Source organism: Maylandia zebra, linkage group LG4 (assembly GCF_041146795.1).
Source record: "Maylandia zebra isolate NMK-2024a linkage group LG4, Mzebra_GT3a, whole genome shotgun sequence".
Lineage (NCBI taxonomy): Eukaryota > Metazoa > Chordata > Actinopteri > Cichliformes > Cichlidae > Maylandia > Maylandia zebra.
In genome coordinates, this window is record NC_135170.1 from 29,116,391 (window position 1) to 29,132,315 (window position 15,925).

Sequence of the window (15,925 nt, forward strand, 5' to 3'; positions counted from 1 at the left end):
ATGGTTCTTGTGTTTTATATGGCATTAATAATATTTGTGAATTGAGATTATGTCATGGTCTGCATAGATCATAGCTGAAGCAATCTTATTTTGCAGACCATACACTCTCACTCAACCATTCAATGCAAAATTGTTTGGCTAGTTATTCATTTTAATTTTTTTCTATCACGTGAATTGTCACTGCTGTATTCAGCCACAAAATGTTTCCAGGGTTGGCTTAGAAGCCGCAAGTGAATGGGCAGCACCCCTGAGTGGTGATATGTCGTTACTACAACAAACACAAGACTGGCATTTCATGAGATATGGCCTTTTGGAGCCACAACCAAGCTTTTGACCTGTAGAATGATGTAACATATTCCTGAAACGTGTTAATCATATTTGACCAATCTTGGTCCAATCAACCTACTGCATTTCGTTGCACTGTACCTGTGCATGTGCAATGACAATAAAGTTGAATTCTATTCTATTCTATTCTATATAGCAATGACATTTTCAACAGACTGCTGAAAAATCTTGATATTTTTATTCATTGGTAGTATCATGGCAGATATATTTATGTCCATGTGACTCTTTAGCATTTAGCAACAATTCTGAAATTAATAATATACTGAGGGGCATGTAGAATTTTGTGTCATCGGTCAAAGCAAAGAAAGCCATTCTTTCACTATTAATTCATCTTTCATTTTGAACATGTGAAGATGCAAGGAGATGAGATAGTGAAAGTTGGTGAGTTTAACAATCTAAAGCAACAAACACTGCCCATTAGAGGTGAAGAAAAACGAGTAGGCAGGTTAGAGTGGGTGGAAATGAGTGACAGATGATTTGTGACAGAAGGATAGCAACAAAGGTGAAAGGAAACATTTACAAGATGTTACTGTTTGGAGATGGTGGCACTTACAAAAAAGCATGAGGTTGAGCCGGGGGTGGCAGAACTGAAGATGCTAAGATATTCATTGGGTTGTAACCAGGATGGACAAAATTAGAAATGAGTATATCAGAAGGACAGCTTAGATTAAGTGGCTTGGATACAAAGTTAAAGAGGCAAGGATGTTTTGGACATATGTAGAAGAGGATTGTGGATACACTGGACAAACACTGAGGTGCCAGGCAGGAGGAGAACAGGAAGCCCACTGGAGAAGACTCAAGCAGTGAAGAAAGATATGCAGAGGATTAGTGTGACAGAGGAGGATGCTAGGGGTAGGGTTAAATGGCGGCAGATGATGTGGTGACCCCTAAATGAAGAAGCCAAAGGAAGATGAAGATCAGAATTTACTGTTTGACATTGGAGACATCACAAGGATCATTAAAATATTAGTAAAAATAAAAAAAGGATCCTTCTTTATGAACGCAGATTGTATCCCAAGCTTATTAAAAATATTATGCTAAACAAAATTTGTTACAAAATTTCACGCCATTTGAAAAGCACAAGTTTTATTGTCATTATACATAATTTTCATAAACACCATATCATTATATTATAATTATATTCAAATTAAGATAATTTTAGATGTTATTTATGACTAGATATAATAAAACCTTGATAAAAATGTCGTGCTGCAGACTGGAGGGTCTAGCGTAACCCGCTGTCCTCATTGGTCAGAAAGCCACTGACAAAAAGTGGGAGGTTCCCGGAAAAATTGCTAACCGGAAGGGAAGGCCGGAGCCCAAGAAGAAGAAGAAGGCAGCTGCTGCCGATGAGACCAGCGAAGGAAGAAAAAGTAATGTAAGTAAAACAACTTGAAATTAAGAGTCATGTTGGTGAAGAGCAATACTGAACGTGTGTTGGATTATTTTGTCGACAAACTGTTTACTGTAGTTTGATCTATTTTGTTATTATTATTTTTTTCTGCTTAGCATGTCAGCAAAGTCCGGGCTCAACCGAAATGCCTTATCAGACTGGATCGAGGGAAGCTACGAGCTGCCCCGTGGGACAAACATTCTAAATATTGAAAAAAAATAAAATAATAATGCCACGGCAGAGCCCTGAGATAGCTTAGAAAAATGTGACATCGTTTCATGCAAGCAAGTGGACGCAATAAGACGTCCCGGAGTTCCTCAAACGTCAGACAGCTGACGACACAGGGCCGAGAAAAGAAAAGTTGTCTAATGACGCTTTCGACTTTTGGCCGTAGCTGCTAACACAGCTAATGCTATCAGAAGTCAAGTTTCCTTGCCAAGAACATAGCTTTTGTTTTCTTTGTCAGTTTAGGCTAGCAAATGGGTGCTACTGCTAAGTAAGCAACAAGGTTGATTCTTTCACGTTGTGTAGTCAGCGTTCATTTTGTTAGCCAAGTGCTTAGTGGAACTCACAAGTTCCAGTCGTGTCGTCTACGTTTATGAAAGCGGTTCCGTATCGCACCTAAATGTAACGTGCCGTTTTAGCCAAGACAGGTGCATTGTTGTTTGATAGTTATTTTATCGATTGTTTTGAATCAAACCTTAGCTTTACAGTTTAAGTTGCCTAATCATTGTGCTTAACCCGGCATCGACCGAGCAAAACTTCTCACGTACTTTGAAATATTAGTTGTAGATTAACTAACTTAATATGTTACGTTCCTGCCACCGGTTAAGTGTCTAATGACTGGTCTTATGTGCGATGTCTAGGCTCAGTCGAGGCACATCATAGTCGTCTTATGTTCTCTAAATTAGATGTACTATCAAGGCAGCTGTAATCTCTTCACAATCTGGTGCTTTTTATTATCAGCTGCATTTGTGCATCACATTTTGTGACAGAGTAAATGTGCGTACATAGTCTCTTGCTTACCTCTGAAGTTGTATTTATGGCAGTGCCTTCTCATCATTAAAATGTCATTACTGCTGACTTTGTGGTGTAACATCCGCATATTGCAACGTTGGGGTTGTTATGTGCCTGCACGTGTGTCTTCTTGCATTTAACAGCAAATACTTTTTTTGTATGCTGTGTATCTTCACAGCTTATGTTTATGGCTTGATACAAGTAACAGAGCTTGGCCTTTGAGATAAAGATGTGATTTACAGTTGCTTGCCTGAGCTCTCATGTTTATGGCATGTGGACCTTGTCCTTCTTAAACAGCCACTCTTTTTGACAACCCAGCCCTAAAATAAGGACTGCAAATTAGTTGAACACTAGTATGCAATACATTTGGGTGCTATGTTTTGGCATTGCCTTTAAAGTTGTAAGTTGTTGTAGTTAAACGGACAGCTGGACCTACTAAATGTCGCTCAATCAACTGGACTCAATTTTTGAGTAAATCTGTGTAAAGGATCAAATATCAAATCCCATTATTTAATAATTCACTTAAAATCACTTGAAGTCATAAAGTGGACAAAGTCTGTTTTAAACAGTTTGATGAGTTGAAAGGTCTCAGTTTGGGAAGCGCCAGTGATGCTTGTGGTGACTCTGCTGTTTGCTTTTCCTGTATTGTGTCACCACATTCCCATCTAAAATCACAATGCCAAACCAATTCTTTGTAGCTATCTTGGATTCAGAACATTTCCTGTTTCTTTTGATTTCCCAAGAATGGTGCTGCTTTTCAATATTTGTTTACAACCTAGGACAAACTATCACCTTTGGCAGCAATAGATAGGCCTTTAATATATGCTCATGTGTACATGCAAATTTGGACACAGCCATCTGTACAAGCAGATGGGATTATGAGCTAAGACAAAAGTATGGTGATGCAGCCCCTCATCAGATACCATTTCTTCCATGACTCCATCCTTCAAATAAAGTGAACTGCACATGTCTCTGCTTGTCTTCGTAATGTCAGTGTTTTGGTGGCAGGTTGTTAATCTAGTTTATAAATTGAATGTGAAAGTGATTTTCTTTTTCTAAAATCTAGTCTGAAGTTTAAGGAAATCATCATACTGTCCAGGTAAACCAAAATTTATTAATTACAGAATGTCATTTTTAATTGTGTGACCAGGAATGGAGAATGAATCCTGTTATTTTCCTTCTGCAAATATGGTCTTTTGGTGTTAGGTGACAGCTTGTTTTCTGCATAAGAAGAGCCTCGATTACGCACTAGTACAACAATACAAAATCTTCAAATCTAGCAGTCACAAGAACACTTGGAAACTGATCATAGCAGCTGGTAACCTGATCTTTCTGCTTAATTTTTCAGTATAACTAATGTTTAACGATACCTAGATTTTGTTCACGGAGCAAAAGCAATTAAAAAAATGTTTTCATTGCTTCTTTGACTGATTAAACGCATTTAATTTGTGCATGCATTCTCCAATTTAGATTGCAATAAACCACAATCGCTGCTAAGTTCTTGGATATTATGCCAGCAGCAGAACATACAGGGGCCACAATAAATATTTCACAGCCTCTCCCTCTCGTCTGTTGTTTTTTCCTGCCTTTTCTCCTCCCCCTCTGACCTATGTCCCACTGTCTCTCGTTTCCTGACCCACTTCCCTGTGGAGGTTTGCAGTACCCATTAGGGATGCCATCACAGCATCCATCAGATGCTGCTTAAGATGTGTGAAAGTCTCTATCAGTGTAACAAAGAGTCTCTGATTGCAAGCCTGTCAGCTGCTTCCAGCTTTGATGTTACTGTTGTGGCTCTCAGTCATTACTAAATCATCAATCCAGCAGCTAGGCTTTGTGGATAGAATTAGATTTTTAGTACTTTGTTTTCCCATTTATATATCCTCTTTTTATTAAAAAAACAAACAAAAAAAAACTACGTCATGGTCCTTGGTTGAAGATGAATTTTTGCTACCAAAAGATGCCTAACTTGTGTGTGTATTATTTACGAATGCAGTGCTTTTGTCATCGTCAAAAGTTGAAATTCAGTATTAAATATTAAATACTATAAATAGTAGAAAATAATTTTCTTAAGGAATGTTGGTTGAATAGGTCTTAATTTCCCAGTATCATGGGAAAGTACCAGTATAGTTTATCTATTACTATGTAGCTTATTCCTAAGAACAGAAGAATTAAGTTAATTCTTCTGTTTTAAAAAGAAAAAGAAAAAAGAGGAAGAAACAACTCATTCACCTAGTGAGGAATGTTAATCTTATGAGTACAGACTGACTTTTCCAACTCTGCTGTGCTATAAAGGATTTCCTTTCTCTGTTAGGCTGTGAAGCAGAGCCGATCTACTAGTTAAGGAGCCCAGCGTAAACTTTAGTGTACTGCTAGAGATATCTACTGTACATGTATACAGCTGTAATCCCATGTAAGAGTTAACTGACTTTAATGCTTTAATGAAATTGGAAAATATTTATTTTACCATAACACATGTAATGCCTGTGTGTTATGGCCATCGTTTTTGTTTGCGTAACAGGAAACTGTAAAGGAACTGGTGTATTTTTTTTAAATAGCTCCTTATATCTGCAAATGCTAAATTAAACCAGTTCCTCCAAAAACATAATGGAAATGTGTTGGAGACAAGTTAGTCTGTTGACTGACTGTAGCTTGGTTGATTCACTGTCAAATAAAACATGCAATTTCTTAATATTTCATTGACAAAGCCATGATCTACAGTCACATGCTAAAGATTAAGCATAGCTCAGCAACAGGCGGGGGTGGAGCTGGCACAACCAAATCATTAGCCATGATGCCGCCTCTTGATTTTCCCTCATTCTTGAGCTATCCCCCTGTCTTTAAGGAAGAGTCCTCATACGTGGCTTGATTGTTCATCATGCTTCTGTGTTGAGCTATTCCTGTGATCAAGCTGAGTCTATCCCAGGTTTTAATGTGCTCAGCAGTAAAATGTCTTCTGCAATCTTCACTTCCTGCTTTGAGCTCAGTTGTGTTTCCTGTCTTTTGACCAAGCAGAAGCTGGCTGACCTCATGTGTATCACCCAACTGACATGCACGCACGCACACACGCAGGCAAGGTTTCACTTACTAACAGTAGGCGAAATGAAAGGAACAAATTGGTGGTGTCCTGTTTACACATAAGCTACAGATTTTATTTTGTACCAATTTAAACTAACCACAAACCCCCCGTTTGTTTTTGTTTTTTTTCAAAGGTTTCTTTTTATTGTTCTTACAGTCCTTGCAAAACAAAATTTGGCCAATAGCCACTGCTGGCATTCTTTTGTGGTCAATGCTTAACGTTTAATGAGTTTCTTCTTTTCTATGTAGATAACAGCCACGAATATATTAATGATGCATGACTATATCTTTGAGCTGTGGCTATTTTTGAAATCACAGGAACACTTTGAGTTGTATTGTATTTATATTTGTGCATTAGGCAAGTTGCGTTAACTGGTAGTTAAGCCAAAAAATTAAGCAAAAGTAAGAATTTCATCCTGTAATGCATGCTTCAGCCATTTAAATGTTTAATAACCTAACCTGTGAGAGCAAGTTGGAGGACACAATTTAAAATCAGAGACTAAGTGCTCTCCTTCAGCTCTTGTTTATAGTAAATAAAGTTAGGTTATAAACTCTATATCTCGAGGCCCAATGTGATGAGAGTTTTGGTGTCAACAACTTGGATTTTAAATTGTTTAATCATTTTGGGTTAAAGAAAAAGTGTTACTGCTTTCTTCAATAATCTTTCTTATGTCAAACCGCTTGCAGGAACAAGGAGTTATTTTGTTTTGGGGGGATTTGATGCTACTGGTGTTCACAGGTTTCACAATGACTGTGGTTGTTTTCAGTAGAAATCTGTTTTGTTTGGAGTAGAGCTTAACTAAATTTGTTGTGTTTTGCAGCTCCCCACTGGTGAGGCCTCCTCTTCTTCCAGTAAATCTGCCAACCAACCTAAACTTTCCTACATCCATCTTAACTTCATCAGCTCCCCTATAGTAAGCCCAAGCCTGAAGTCAGCCATACACCCTCTTCCCCCAGCTCCTCCTTCTTTTTCCCAATTTTCAACACTGCAATATGGCAGGGCGAGGTGGACCAGCACGGACCAACGGCACCACAGCAAGCAGCAAGATCTGCCAGTTTAAGCTAGTGCTGTTGGGAGAGTCGGCAGTGGGCAAGTCCAGCCTGGTGCTGCGCTTTGTCAAAGGCCAGTTCCACGAGTACCAGGAGAGCACCATCGGAGGTGAGGGTTGTTTGTTTGTTTTCTTGCTTGATTTCCACAATTGTCTATTGTATTATTCTTTGACTTTCTGCTTTACTTACAGACATATGTAGCATCAAAGCTATATATGTCTTGTGTATGTACAGGTAAGCAGACTCTTAATGCGTGTTTGAAATTGTTCATCTACAGTGTAAAAGTAGACTTTACAAATAACTTCAAAAAAAATTAAAACGTAATCATAAACAAATGTTTTTCTTTTTGTTCTGACTCTTAAAAAGTTTTAAACTTAGGTGCTCAAGCAGAAAAACATGTCCTTGCTAGTTCAGAGAACTGCTTGCCTGCAGGTCTTAATGTTTTCCGTTACTAGAGTCTGTGCAGGAAGAGTCGTGCAACCAGTTCTTTGCAGCTAAAATGAGCCACCAAACTCCTCACATGTATATTTGATGATATTAAAATGTATTTGAGGTGATGGCTAAATATGTTTTTTTTTCTCTACACTATGGGATCTTCTGCCTGAGCAAAATCATTGCTCCAGCTGGACAAACAATCACTGAGTTTAGATATTAATACATTTACTCTCCTACTAGAATTCCAGTGCTGAATACTCAATACAGTAAAGTAAACAAACTAATGCATGTATTTGTAAGCAAGTAAGGAAATGATTAGCTGAAGAATGAAATGGAGACTGAATACCGATTAATGACTTTAAAAATGAAATTAATTGATAACAGTTTTTTGACAAATATAATGTAAGGAGGTGGTGCAAAGTATCTGTATTTGTTTCCTGGGTTGCAGCCATTCACATGCTTCTCAATGTTGGGTTTATATGGAGTTTCTTTACAGTTGTAAAAACTGTTAAGTATGTTGTGATTAGCAAGACCAAAAAGATGTTTCTGTATAATAACAAAGGCATGGAAAAATCATTCTTACCTTAATGACAAAGTTTGAGTTCAGTGAAAGTGAGGGAAAGCTTCTTCTTCAGTTCTTCATCTACCTATCTCAATATTATTGCTGCAACATTTATTACACCACCTCTCTGCTCATGTCTGGATCCAATATTTATGTATTATTGCAGTTTCTCACTTTTAATTAAAGTTGCTTGCATTGCAATTTTGTATCAGGTGAAAGCCAAAAGTAAACTGTGTTAAATCAGCGCTGAACAGTTGGTTCATTCGTTCTGTCTTTTCTTTTGGTCGTTTTTCCTTTTGCTTTGTGTAGAACCAACTTTCCCCATGTTTCCTGTATCAGGTTGCTTGTGAGTAATGTGGCTATAGGATGTAATGACAGGAAGCTCTGTGCTTACACTCGCCAAAAGACTTGAAACGAGTCAGCATTTTTTATGTTTTTTTTCCCGAACTTGTGGTTGGTCAGCAGCATGCCTAGTCAAAGATTACAAAGCTTTAAAGTATGTGCTATGTGAGTGCTCGGTTTTCTCGGTCTTGTGACAGTTGGCTAATTAAATGGAGCTTTGCCTCTGTTCATAAACCATAGCATTTTGTTTGTACCTGGTAGCTTTTTTTGTTTTTTCTTGGTTTTTTTTGCGTTATAGGTTTATCTCCATAGCTGGCATGTCCTCTGGAGTCTGAATTTATCAGCAAGTTTTAAACTTCTTTTCATTCAATGACTGATTTCATTAATGATATTGTGATTACAAAGCCAAGTTTAAATATGAAAGTCCACCCCTAGAGATGACTTTTCTGCTTTCTCTTAAGCCCCTCTTTGTCAAATATTGAATAATTTCTTTCTACTTCCTTTCCAGCTGCCTTCCTCACACAGACAGTATGTTTGGATGATACAACAGTTAAGTTTGAAATCTGGGACACTGCTGGACAAGAACGGTATCACAGCTTGGCACCCATGTACTACAGAGGAGCCCAGGCTGCCATTGTTGTCTATGATATCACCAACACAGTAAGTAACATGCGCTGTGACAGGACCGTGGACAGTCAAAAGTCGTACGTCATTTGTTTGCTGACCCTTGTCTTCTAGCCTGGGTTGATGATTGCTTAACAGCAATCAGACCTTTGGCCTTCCAATTTTTTTTTTTATTTTTTTTTTCAGTAAAATGTAAAATGAAAAACCTGCAGCTGTGATTTAAATTTTAAAAGCACAGCAATATGTAATGATGCACATTCTTTTTTTTTTTTAAAGGATACATTCACACGTGCAAAGAACTGGGTGAAGGAGCTCCAGCGACAAGCCAGCCCAAATATTGTAATTGCAATTGCAGGAAACAAAGCAGACCTGGCAAACAAGAGAGCTGTAGATTTCCAGGTAATGAGGAAGTTCTGAGATCAATTGCTGAAGCTCGTGAAAGCTTCGGAAATTATTTAACAGACTACTGTGAATTCATACTGCTTGCATTTTTCTTTTTTTTAGGAAGCACAAGCATATGCCGATGACAACAGTTTGCTCTTCATGGAAACCTCAGCTAAGACTGCAATGAATGTCAATGAGATTTTTATGGCTATAGGTAAGTGTTAGACAGAGGGATAATAGCTTATTAAGTACTGAAGTGGAAAATAAATCAGCAACCATCCTGATGATAGGAATTCTAAAGTCTGGATTAAGTAATCATTTTCTTACAACGATGTGACGAAATGATGATAAATGTTAAGAATGCAAGGTGGCAAACTTTAGACTTCATTTTTATGCACTGCTCAGTCCATTGGCCAAAATAATCATTTCATACAAGGGGGAAAAAAGGGGGATTGCCAGAAATCCTCATCAAAACATACTGCATAAGACCACTGATGGTCATTTCCCACGTAAATGTTAAATGTAATTGCTGAAGTTTGTAAAATGTGAATTTGTTGATTTTCTTCAGTTTGCATTACACTAAATTGGATAACTTTGGTGTTTGGACTGTTCAGAGGAAAAAAGGCTTTTTGCTGTTGAAACATTGACACCAAAAATAGATTAGGATATTTTCCTCTGTCCTACAGTGCTATTTATAAATCTAGACTTGTTTGTGAGAGTTGCACAGTTCTGGAGATGTCAGCATCTATGCCTTCTCATAATAACTAATAAATAATAATTATTATTATTGAACCAGATGGCATTTGACTTGTTGTGGGCAAAGTAGAAAAAAAAAACCCTTTGAATGCATCGTCTCGTTTAGAAATGATACCCCCCACACACTTGTGTACAATGACCTTAAAAAAAAACCCCTCTAAACCATGGTGTGGGCCTTTTGTTAGTATCGACCAACTCAAATGAAATGCTCACTGACAAGAGATGCCTTTTAATATTTCCATCCTGTTACAAGTGTAAGCCTCTCATGGGTAAACAGGTGCCTACTTCTACAGTCTGGCACCTTTCATGCTTTGCAGGTGTAGTTCAGTAAAAGAAACTGACGCTGCAGGTCACATTTTCATTTCATTACCAGAAAAATTCTATCTGGAAAAATAGCCCTACATGTCAGGGGAATAATGTTTGAATTTGTTCCTTTTAAGTTATTAAAAAAAATTCTTATTACTAATGAAAATAGCAGGTTGTTGGACGCTTACTGTCATGTTATTATAGTATAGGAATTAAGTCTTTGTACTTTGTACCACAAAACAGCCAAGAAGCTTCCGAAAAACGAGCCTCATGGTGCAGCAGGCGCGGGCGGACGAGCCAGAGGTGGTGTGGACCTGCAGGAAGCCGCACCACAGGGCAGAAGTGGCCAGTGCTGCGGGGGCAGCAACTAGCACAATGAATCGGCTGATGCAACCAATCTAAAGCTTCGATCAACCCGACCAGAAATTAGCCAGCTGTCAAACGACGTCCCATTGGTCAAACCAAACCACGGTCAGACCAACCACCCTATGAGCAACACGGCACCAATTAACTGTTTGGCAAATGAATCCACTGGCCAGTAAACTGCCAGACTCCACTGATGGTTTAAACTGGCGAACCAAGCAACAGATCAAGAAATCAACTTACTCATAGGGAATCATGTTTCATGCCAATCCATGACCTCTCGATTGATGATGGACCCTTGATGTCATCTTGGGGGGGGAAACGCATCCCATTCATGGAAGAAGGAAAAAACAAAGCTCAGTCATTACCAGTGGCACTTACTAGCGCCACTCATTTTTGTTTCTGTATTTGTGTAAAGGATTACAAAAAGTAATGCAACCAGAAGGAGTATAAGAAGACTCACTAGCCCTACCCTTTCTATTCTGCCCTCTTTCTTTCCCGTGCACCATAAATTTCTGAAGTTTTTCCGTCGTGGTCTTGAGACACGGTTAAAACTCAAATAGAGGTGCATGCAGCATCCTTCACTTTTCTGTCTTGTCCCTGGTCAGATTTTTGGAAAAAGGTTTCTACCAGGAGAAGAGGAATCGAAACATATTCCATCTTGATGGAGCTGTGTAGATTGAAATAAATCATCTTTATTATTATTTTTTTTTCTGTTTCCTTTTGACACAAGCTGGTCAATATGATTTTAAAGCCTAGTCTTTCAGGTTTTACAATCATCCAACCATGTTATTAAACAATAAACAGTAAATAGTACTTTAATAACATTGTCACTTGTGTAATTTTTAGCATTAATGAAATGTCTTTGAATCATCTGTGTAATGGCAAATACATAAAGCAAGATTTGTTTTCGTGACCAAAATCACAATTGTGTACTGAAAACATATGACTGTATTTGTATCCGACTTTTGAAGTTTATAATCAAACAGTAGTTCTTGTCAAAACATTATCTTCCCGATCTCTACATGATGTTTTGTCAACCTTAATTATGTTGTGATTTTTCTTTTTTGTTTTTTTGTTTTTTCTATGTCTTAATTTTTCTCTGAAGATCTATGGTATTAAATGCACTGGTTCTGTCTCATCATTTTGGTGAATTTAGATGTTATCCTCAGCTTCCTTTTTCTTTTCTCTCTCCTTATTTGTATTCTGCACATCAGGGAGGGACTGCTTTTCAACACTGTTATCATCCTGTTGTGGCATCAAAGACTAGCACAACAGAACTTGCACGGCAGTCACTGCTGTTAGGTGAGGGGGGGGAGGAGGAGGAAGGAAAATGTAATTTTATGAATAAACAAGGGTAAGGTTATGTTTCTTTGTATGCCTGTTTAATCATTTTGTCCTATCTAATTAACTATCACACTGGATTTTTATAAATATATCTATATCAGCTTGTGCTAGTAATGACAACTATGAGTTGTACTGTTGTGGCTTGTAAATGATTTTATCCCACTGCCCCACAAGAGTTTAAAAGACATGTATTATCTGTAGCTGGCCACAAATTGGCTTTGGCATTACTTTTACTAACTCTCTATATTTCCCGATTCCTTTCCTGTTTCTTTTCTCTCCAGGCTATTGTCTACATATCCTGAGATTTCCTAAAGATTAGATTTCTGTTTAAACTGGCTTTGCTTTCTTGGCTGTTAACACATGCTCACTAGAGTTTCCTGGACAATACCAAGTATAATAATCCCTTAGCTAATCTAAGTGCATCTGAAGAGATCCGTAAAGTAGAGAGGTAATTGTTCAGTTAGCGCTAAATACAGGTTTACTGTTAGGTTTTTGTTTGTTCCTGTTATCCCCCAGGTGTTTTGTGAAAAGGTGAATCCTTTGTGCCAACCAAGGTTGCAAAGTGGTTTGAAGAAATTTTAGACACATAAATCGTAGGCATCTCATCCAACCAAACAAGCTCCAGATAAACTTAAATATATAATTATATAAAGATGTGGACAAAATTATAAGCCTTTAAGCTTTTTTTTTGCAAAACCTTCCCAAGTGCTCTTTTACAAAGCAAGGGATTTTCAATGTAATATTTCTAAATGGGCTAGTTTTCTTTATAGGCATAAATGATTTCTATTTGCACACAAGGACATAATTATTTTTTTAAGTTATAAGTTGCCTATTGAAAAACTGACCTTTTTAATGACCCATAGCACACTGCTCTGCATTGACAAAACAAAAATAAGTTTAAGACACAAAATAAATAACTAAAAATTTCAAAGACCCCAGAACAACTGCCAAGACTTAGCCAAATTGATAAATGTAGTCTCAAAGAAGACAATCACTAGACCTCTCCACAGGAATGGACAGCAGACCAAGAAACCCCCCATTTCTGCATAAGAGACATCTTCAAGCCAGACTGAAGTACACTAAGGACAATCTGGAGAAAAATTAGACATACTGGAAGCATGTCTTTGGTCAGATATGACTACGTTACAAATAGCTTTTTCACCATAAAGACACTGCACAGGAGGCATGGGTGTGACATGTTGAAAACTACAATTTAAAACACGCTCCACAGGACAAGACTCAGCAGTCCATCTGCATCTTAAGGATAAAGGACACTCTTTCGAGGATGCTAATGTTCACATTTTGGACAGAGAGGACAGATGGTTTGAAAGAGGAGTGAAAGAAGCCATCTATGTCCACTGTGAGCGACCATCTTTGAACAGAGGCGGTGGTTTACGACACCAACTTTCTGCCATCTATAATCCAGTTTTGAGTTCCCTTCCCAGATGCCTTAACGCCCACTCACATCCTGGGCCATCTGATTTCAGGAATTCACATGATAAGGGGGGGCCAGGTTTCACAATGAACTCACCCGAAACTCTGGCTGATTGGGACCCACACCCAATTTCACACCTTGGCTCAGGCGATTAGAGGATCATCAGGGGGTCCTTTTGTCCCCCTGTGGGGGGATACTCCCACTAGGTTTATATCTGGGACTCTCCACCATTTGACCTTAGAACTGAAGAAGCTTCTCGGATGAGAGGTGAAACGTCTTCAAGTAACTTAAAGAAGTCCAGACGCTTTTCTTTGCAAGCTCCTTTGACTACGATGACCTGGATGACTGAGAACCTTCACAGACATACAATTTAAAACACACAATTGATTGCTAGCATCAGGCCCTGGTAGTTTTTGGTTTTGTAAAATAACTTTGTTTACCTGCTTAAATAATGTAAAAAATAAAACGTGGATGTTTTAAAAATCCCCTACTTATTCCCTAAGTCACTCAAGTCATTCACAAGTCTGTGAATGATACTCATGGCCACTGGTCAGTGATCATGAGAATTTGCATATTGACGATGATGAAACTGAACTGACTGTTAGTCAGTGGTGCTACTTTCAGTCTTTATGCAAATGTACCATTTATAAGGCTGGGGAAACCTGTAGTCAGCTGAAACTCAAGCTGTACTTTGCACTAAGAATACTGTGTCCAGATAAACAGAATGAGCTCTCTCTGGGATTTCATTACTGTGATGGTCTAAGGAGCTTGGAAAGAAAAGCGTCTGGATGTTTCACCTCTCATCTGAGAAGCTTCTTCAGTTGTAAGGGTCAAATGGCAGAGTCCCAGATTTAAACCCCGTGGGAGTTTCCCCCCAAGGAGAGAAAATGACCCCCTGATGATCCTCTACCTAATCACATGAGCCAAGGTGTGAAAACGGGTGTGGTTCCCAATCAGCCAGGGTTTCGGGTGAGCTCATTGTGAAACCTAGCCCCACCCTATCCTCTGACTTCCTGAGGTCAGATGGCCCAGGGTGTGAGTGGGCATTAAGGTGTCTGGGACGGGATCTCAAAACTGGATTATAGATGGCAGACAGTTGGTGTCGTAAACCACCACCTCTGTTCAAAGATGGTTGCTCACAGTGGACATAAATGGCTTCTTTCACTCCTCTTTCAAACCATTGAAAGAGTGACCTTTGTCCTTTAGATGCAGATGGACTGCTGAGTCTTGTCCTGTGGAGGTGGCTCTTCTATGTTGTGCTATGCGCTTATGAAGTGGCTGTTTGGTCTCTCCAATGTAGAGGTCTGGGCAGTCCTCGCTACACTGTACAGCATACACCACATTGTTAAGTTTGTGTTCTGGAGTTTTGTCTTTCGGGTGAACCAGTTTTTGTCTGAGTGTGTTGCTGGGTCTGAAATGCACAGGATGTCGTGCTTGGAGAAAACTCTCCTGAGTTTCTCTGATACACCCGCTACATAGGGGATGACAATGTTGTTGCGACTGTCCTTATCCTCCCTCGCTGGTGTCTGATCTTCTTTTCTGTGCATCTTTGCTGACTTTATAAACGCCCAATTTGGATAACCGCATGTTTTAAGTGCTTCCTTTACATGTGTGTGTTCCATCTTTTTCCCTTCAGGCTTAGAGGGAACATGTTCTGCCCGGTGGTGTAGGGTCCTAATTACTCCAAGTTTGTGTTGCAGAGGGTGATGGGAGTCAAAGAGGAGGTACTGGTCCGTGTGTGTGGGCTTCCGGTAAACTTCGATGTTGAGGTTGCCACTCTCTTCAGTGTGCACAGCGCAGTCCAGGAAAGGCAAACAGTTATCCTTTTTGTTGTCCCTGGTGAACTTGATGTTTTTATCCACGACGTTAATGTGCACAGTGAAGGATTCCATCATCAAGACATGATGTATAAAAGCTACTTAAGGGGTCGTGTAATTTGATATTTTTGCCAAATATCCTTCCTGACACAACCCCAAGGGGGATTTGGATCTCTGGCTAGAACCTGTTTTTATTGTTATTATTTATTGTTAAATCACATTTTCACATTGTGTAAACTAACATGCATACACACTTGAGGTCAGTTGCTGTCTGTGGCAGCTGTTTTGCTGACATGCCTAAAAGAGGACATGTATAAAAAGGGATATTTAATCCTGAATTTGGATGTGTGGAGCTATTCAGTTTAATTATTCCTTAGTCAGAATGTCTTTAATCTTATCCTTTAACATTGTCCTATAGAAAAGGCCCAAAAGGAGCAGATTTTAGCCTTCTATAATAGTCCTGAAGGAATCCTAAAACTTTAAATTTACCTGATGGGGTTTAGTTGATAATGACACTATCGTTTAAACATTTATATTGGATATTTTTTCCAATACTTACTGTGGATTGTCATTTACTTCTGGGGTGCATACAGTGACATCTGGGGCTCCTTTTACGTAAAACAAAAATGTGAGAGCTGCAGATCCCACTATAACCAATAGAGGGTGAGCTGCTA

At 38.7% G+C, this 15,925-nt stretch overlaps 1 protein-coding gene across 1 annotated transcript; it reads left to right on the top strand.

Annotated features, from left to right (window-relative positions):
- Positions 1-1,588: 1,588 nt before the first annotated feature.
- rab5c (RAB5C, member RAS oncogene family) lies at positions 1,589-12,018 on the top strand. Its single transcript, XM_004552292.3, has 6 exons — positions 1,589-1,723; positions 6,652-6,989; positions 8,728-8,879; positions 9,120-9,242; positions 9,348-9,441; positions 10,533-12,018. The coding sequence occupies exons 2-6, from the start codon at positions 6,824-6,826 to the stop codon at positions 10,658-10,660; spliced, it is 663 nt and encodes a 220-aa protein (XP_004552349.1). The 5' UTR covers positions 1,589-1,723; positions 6,652-6,823; the 3' UTR covers positions 10,661-12,018.
- The last annotated feature ends 3,907 nt before the right edge of the window (positions 12,019-15,925 follow it).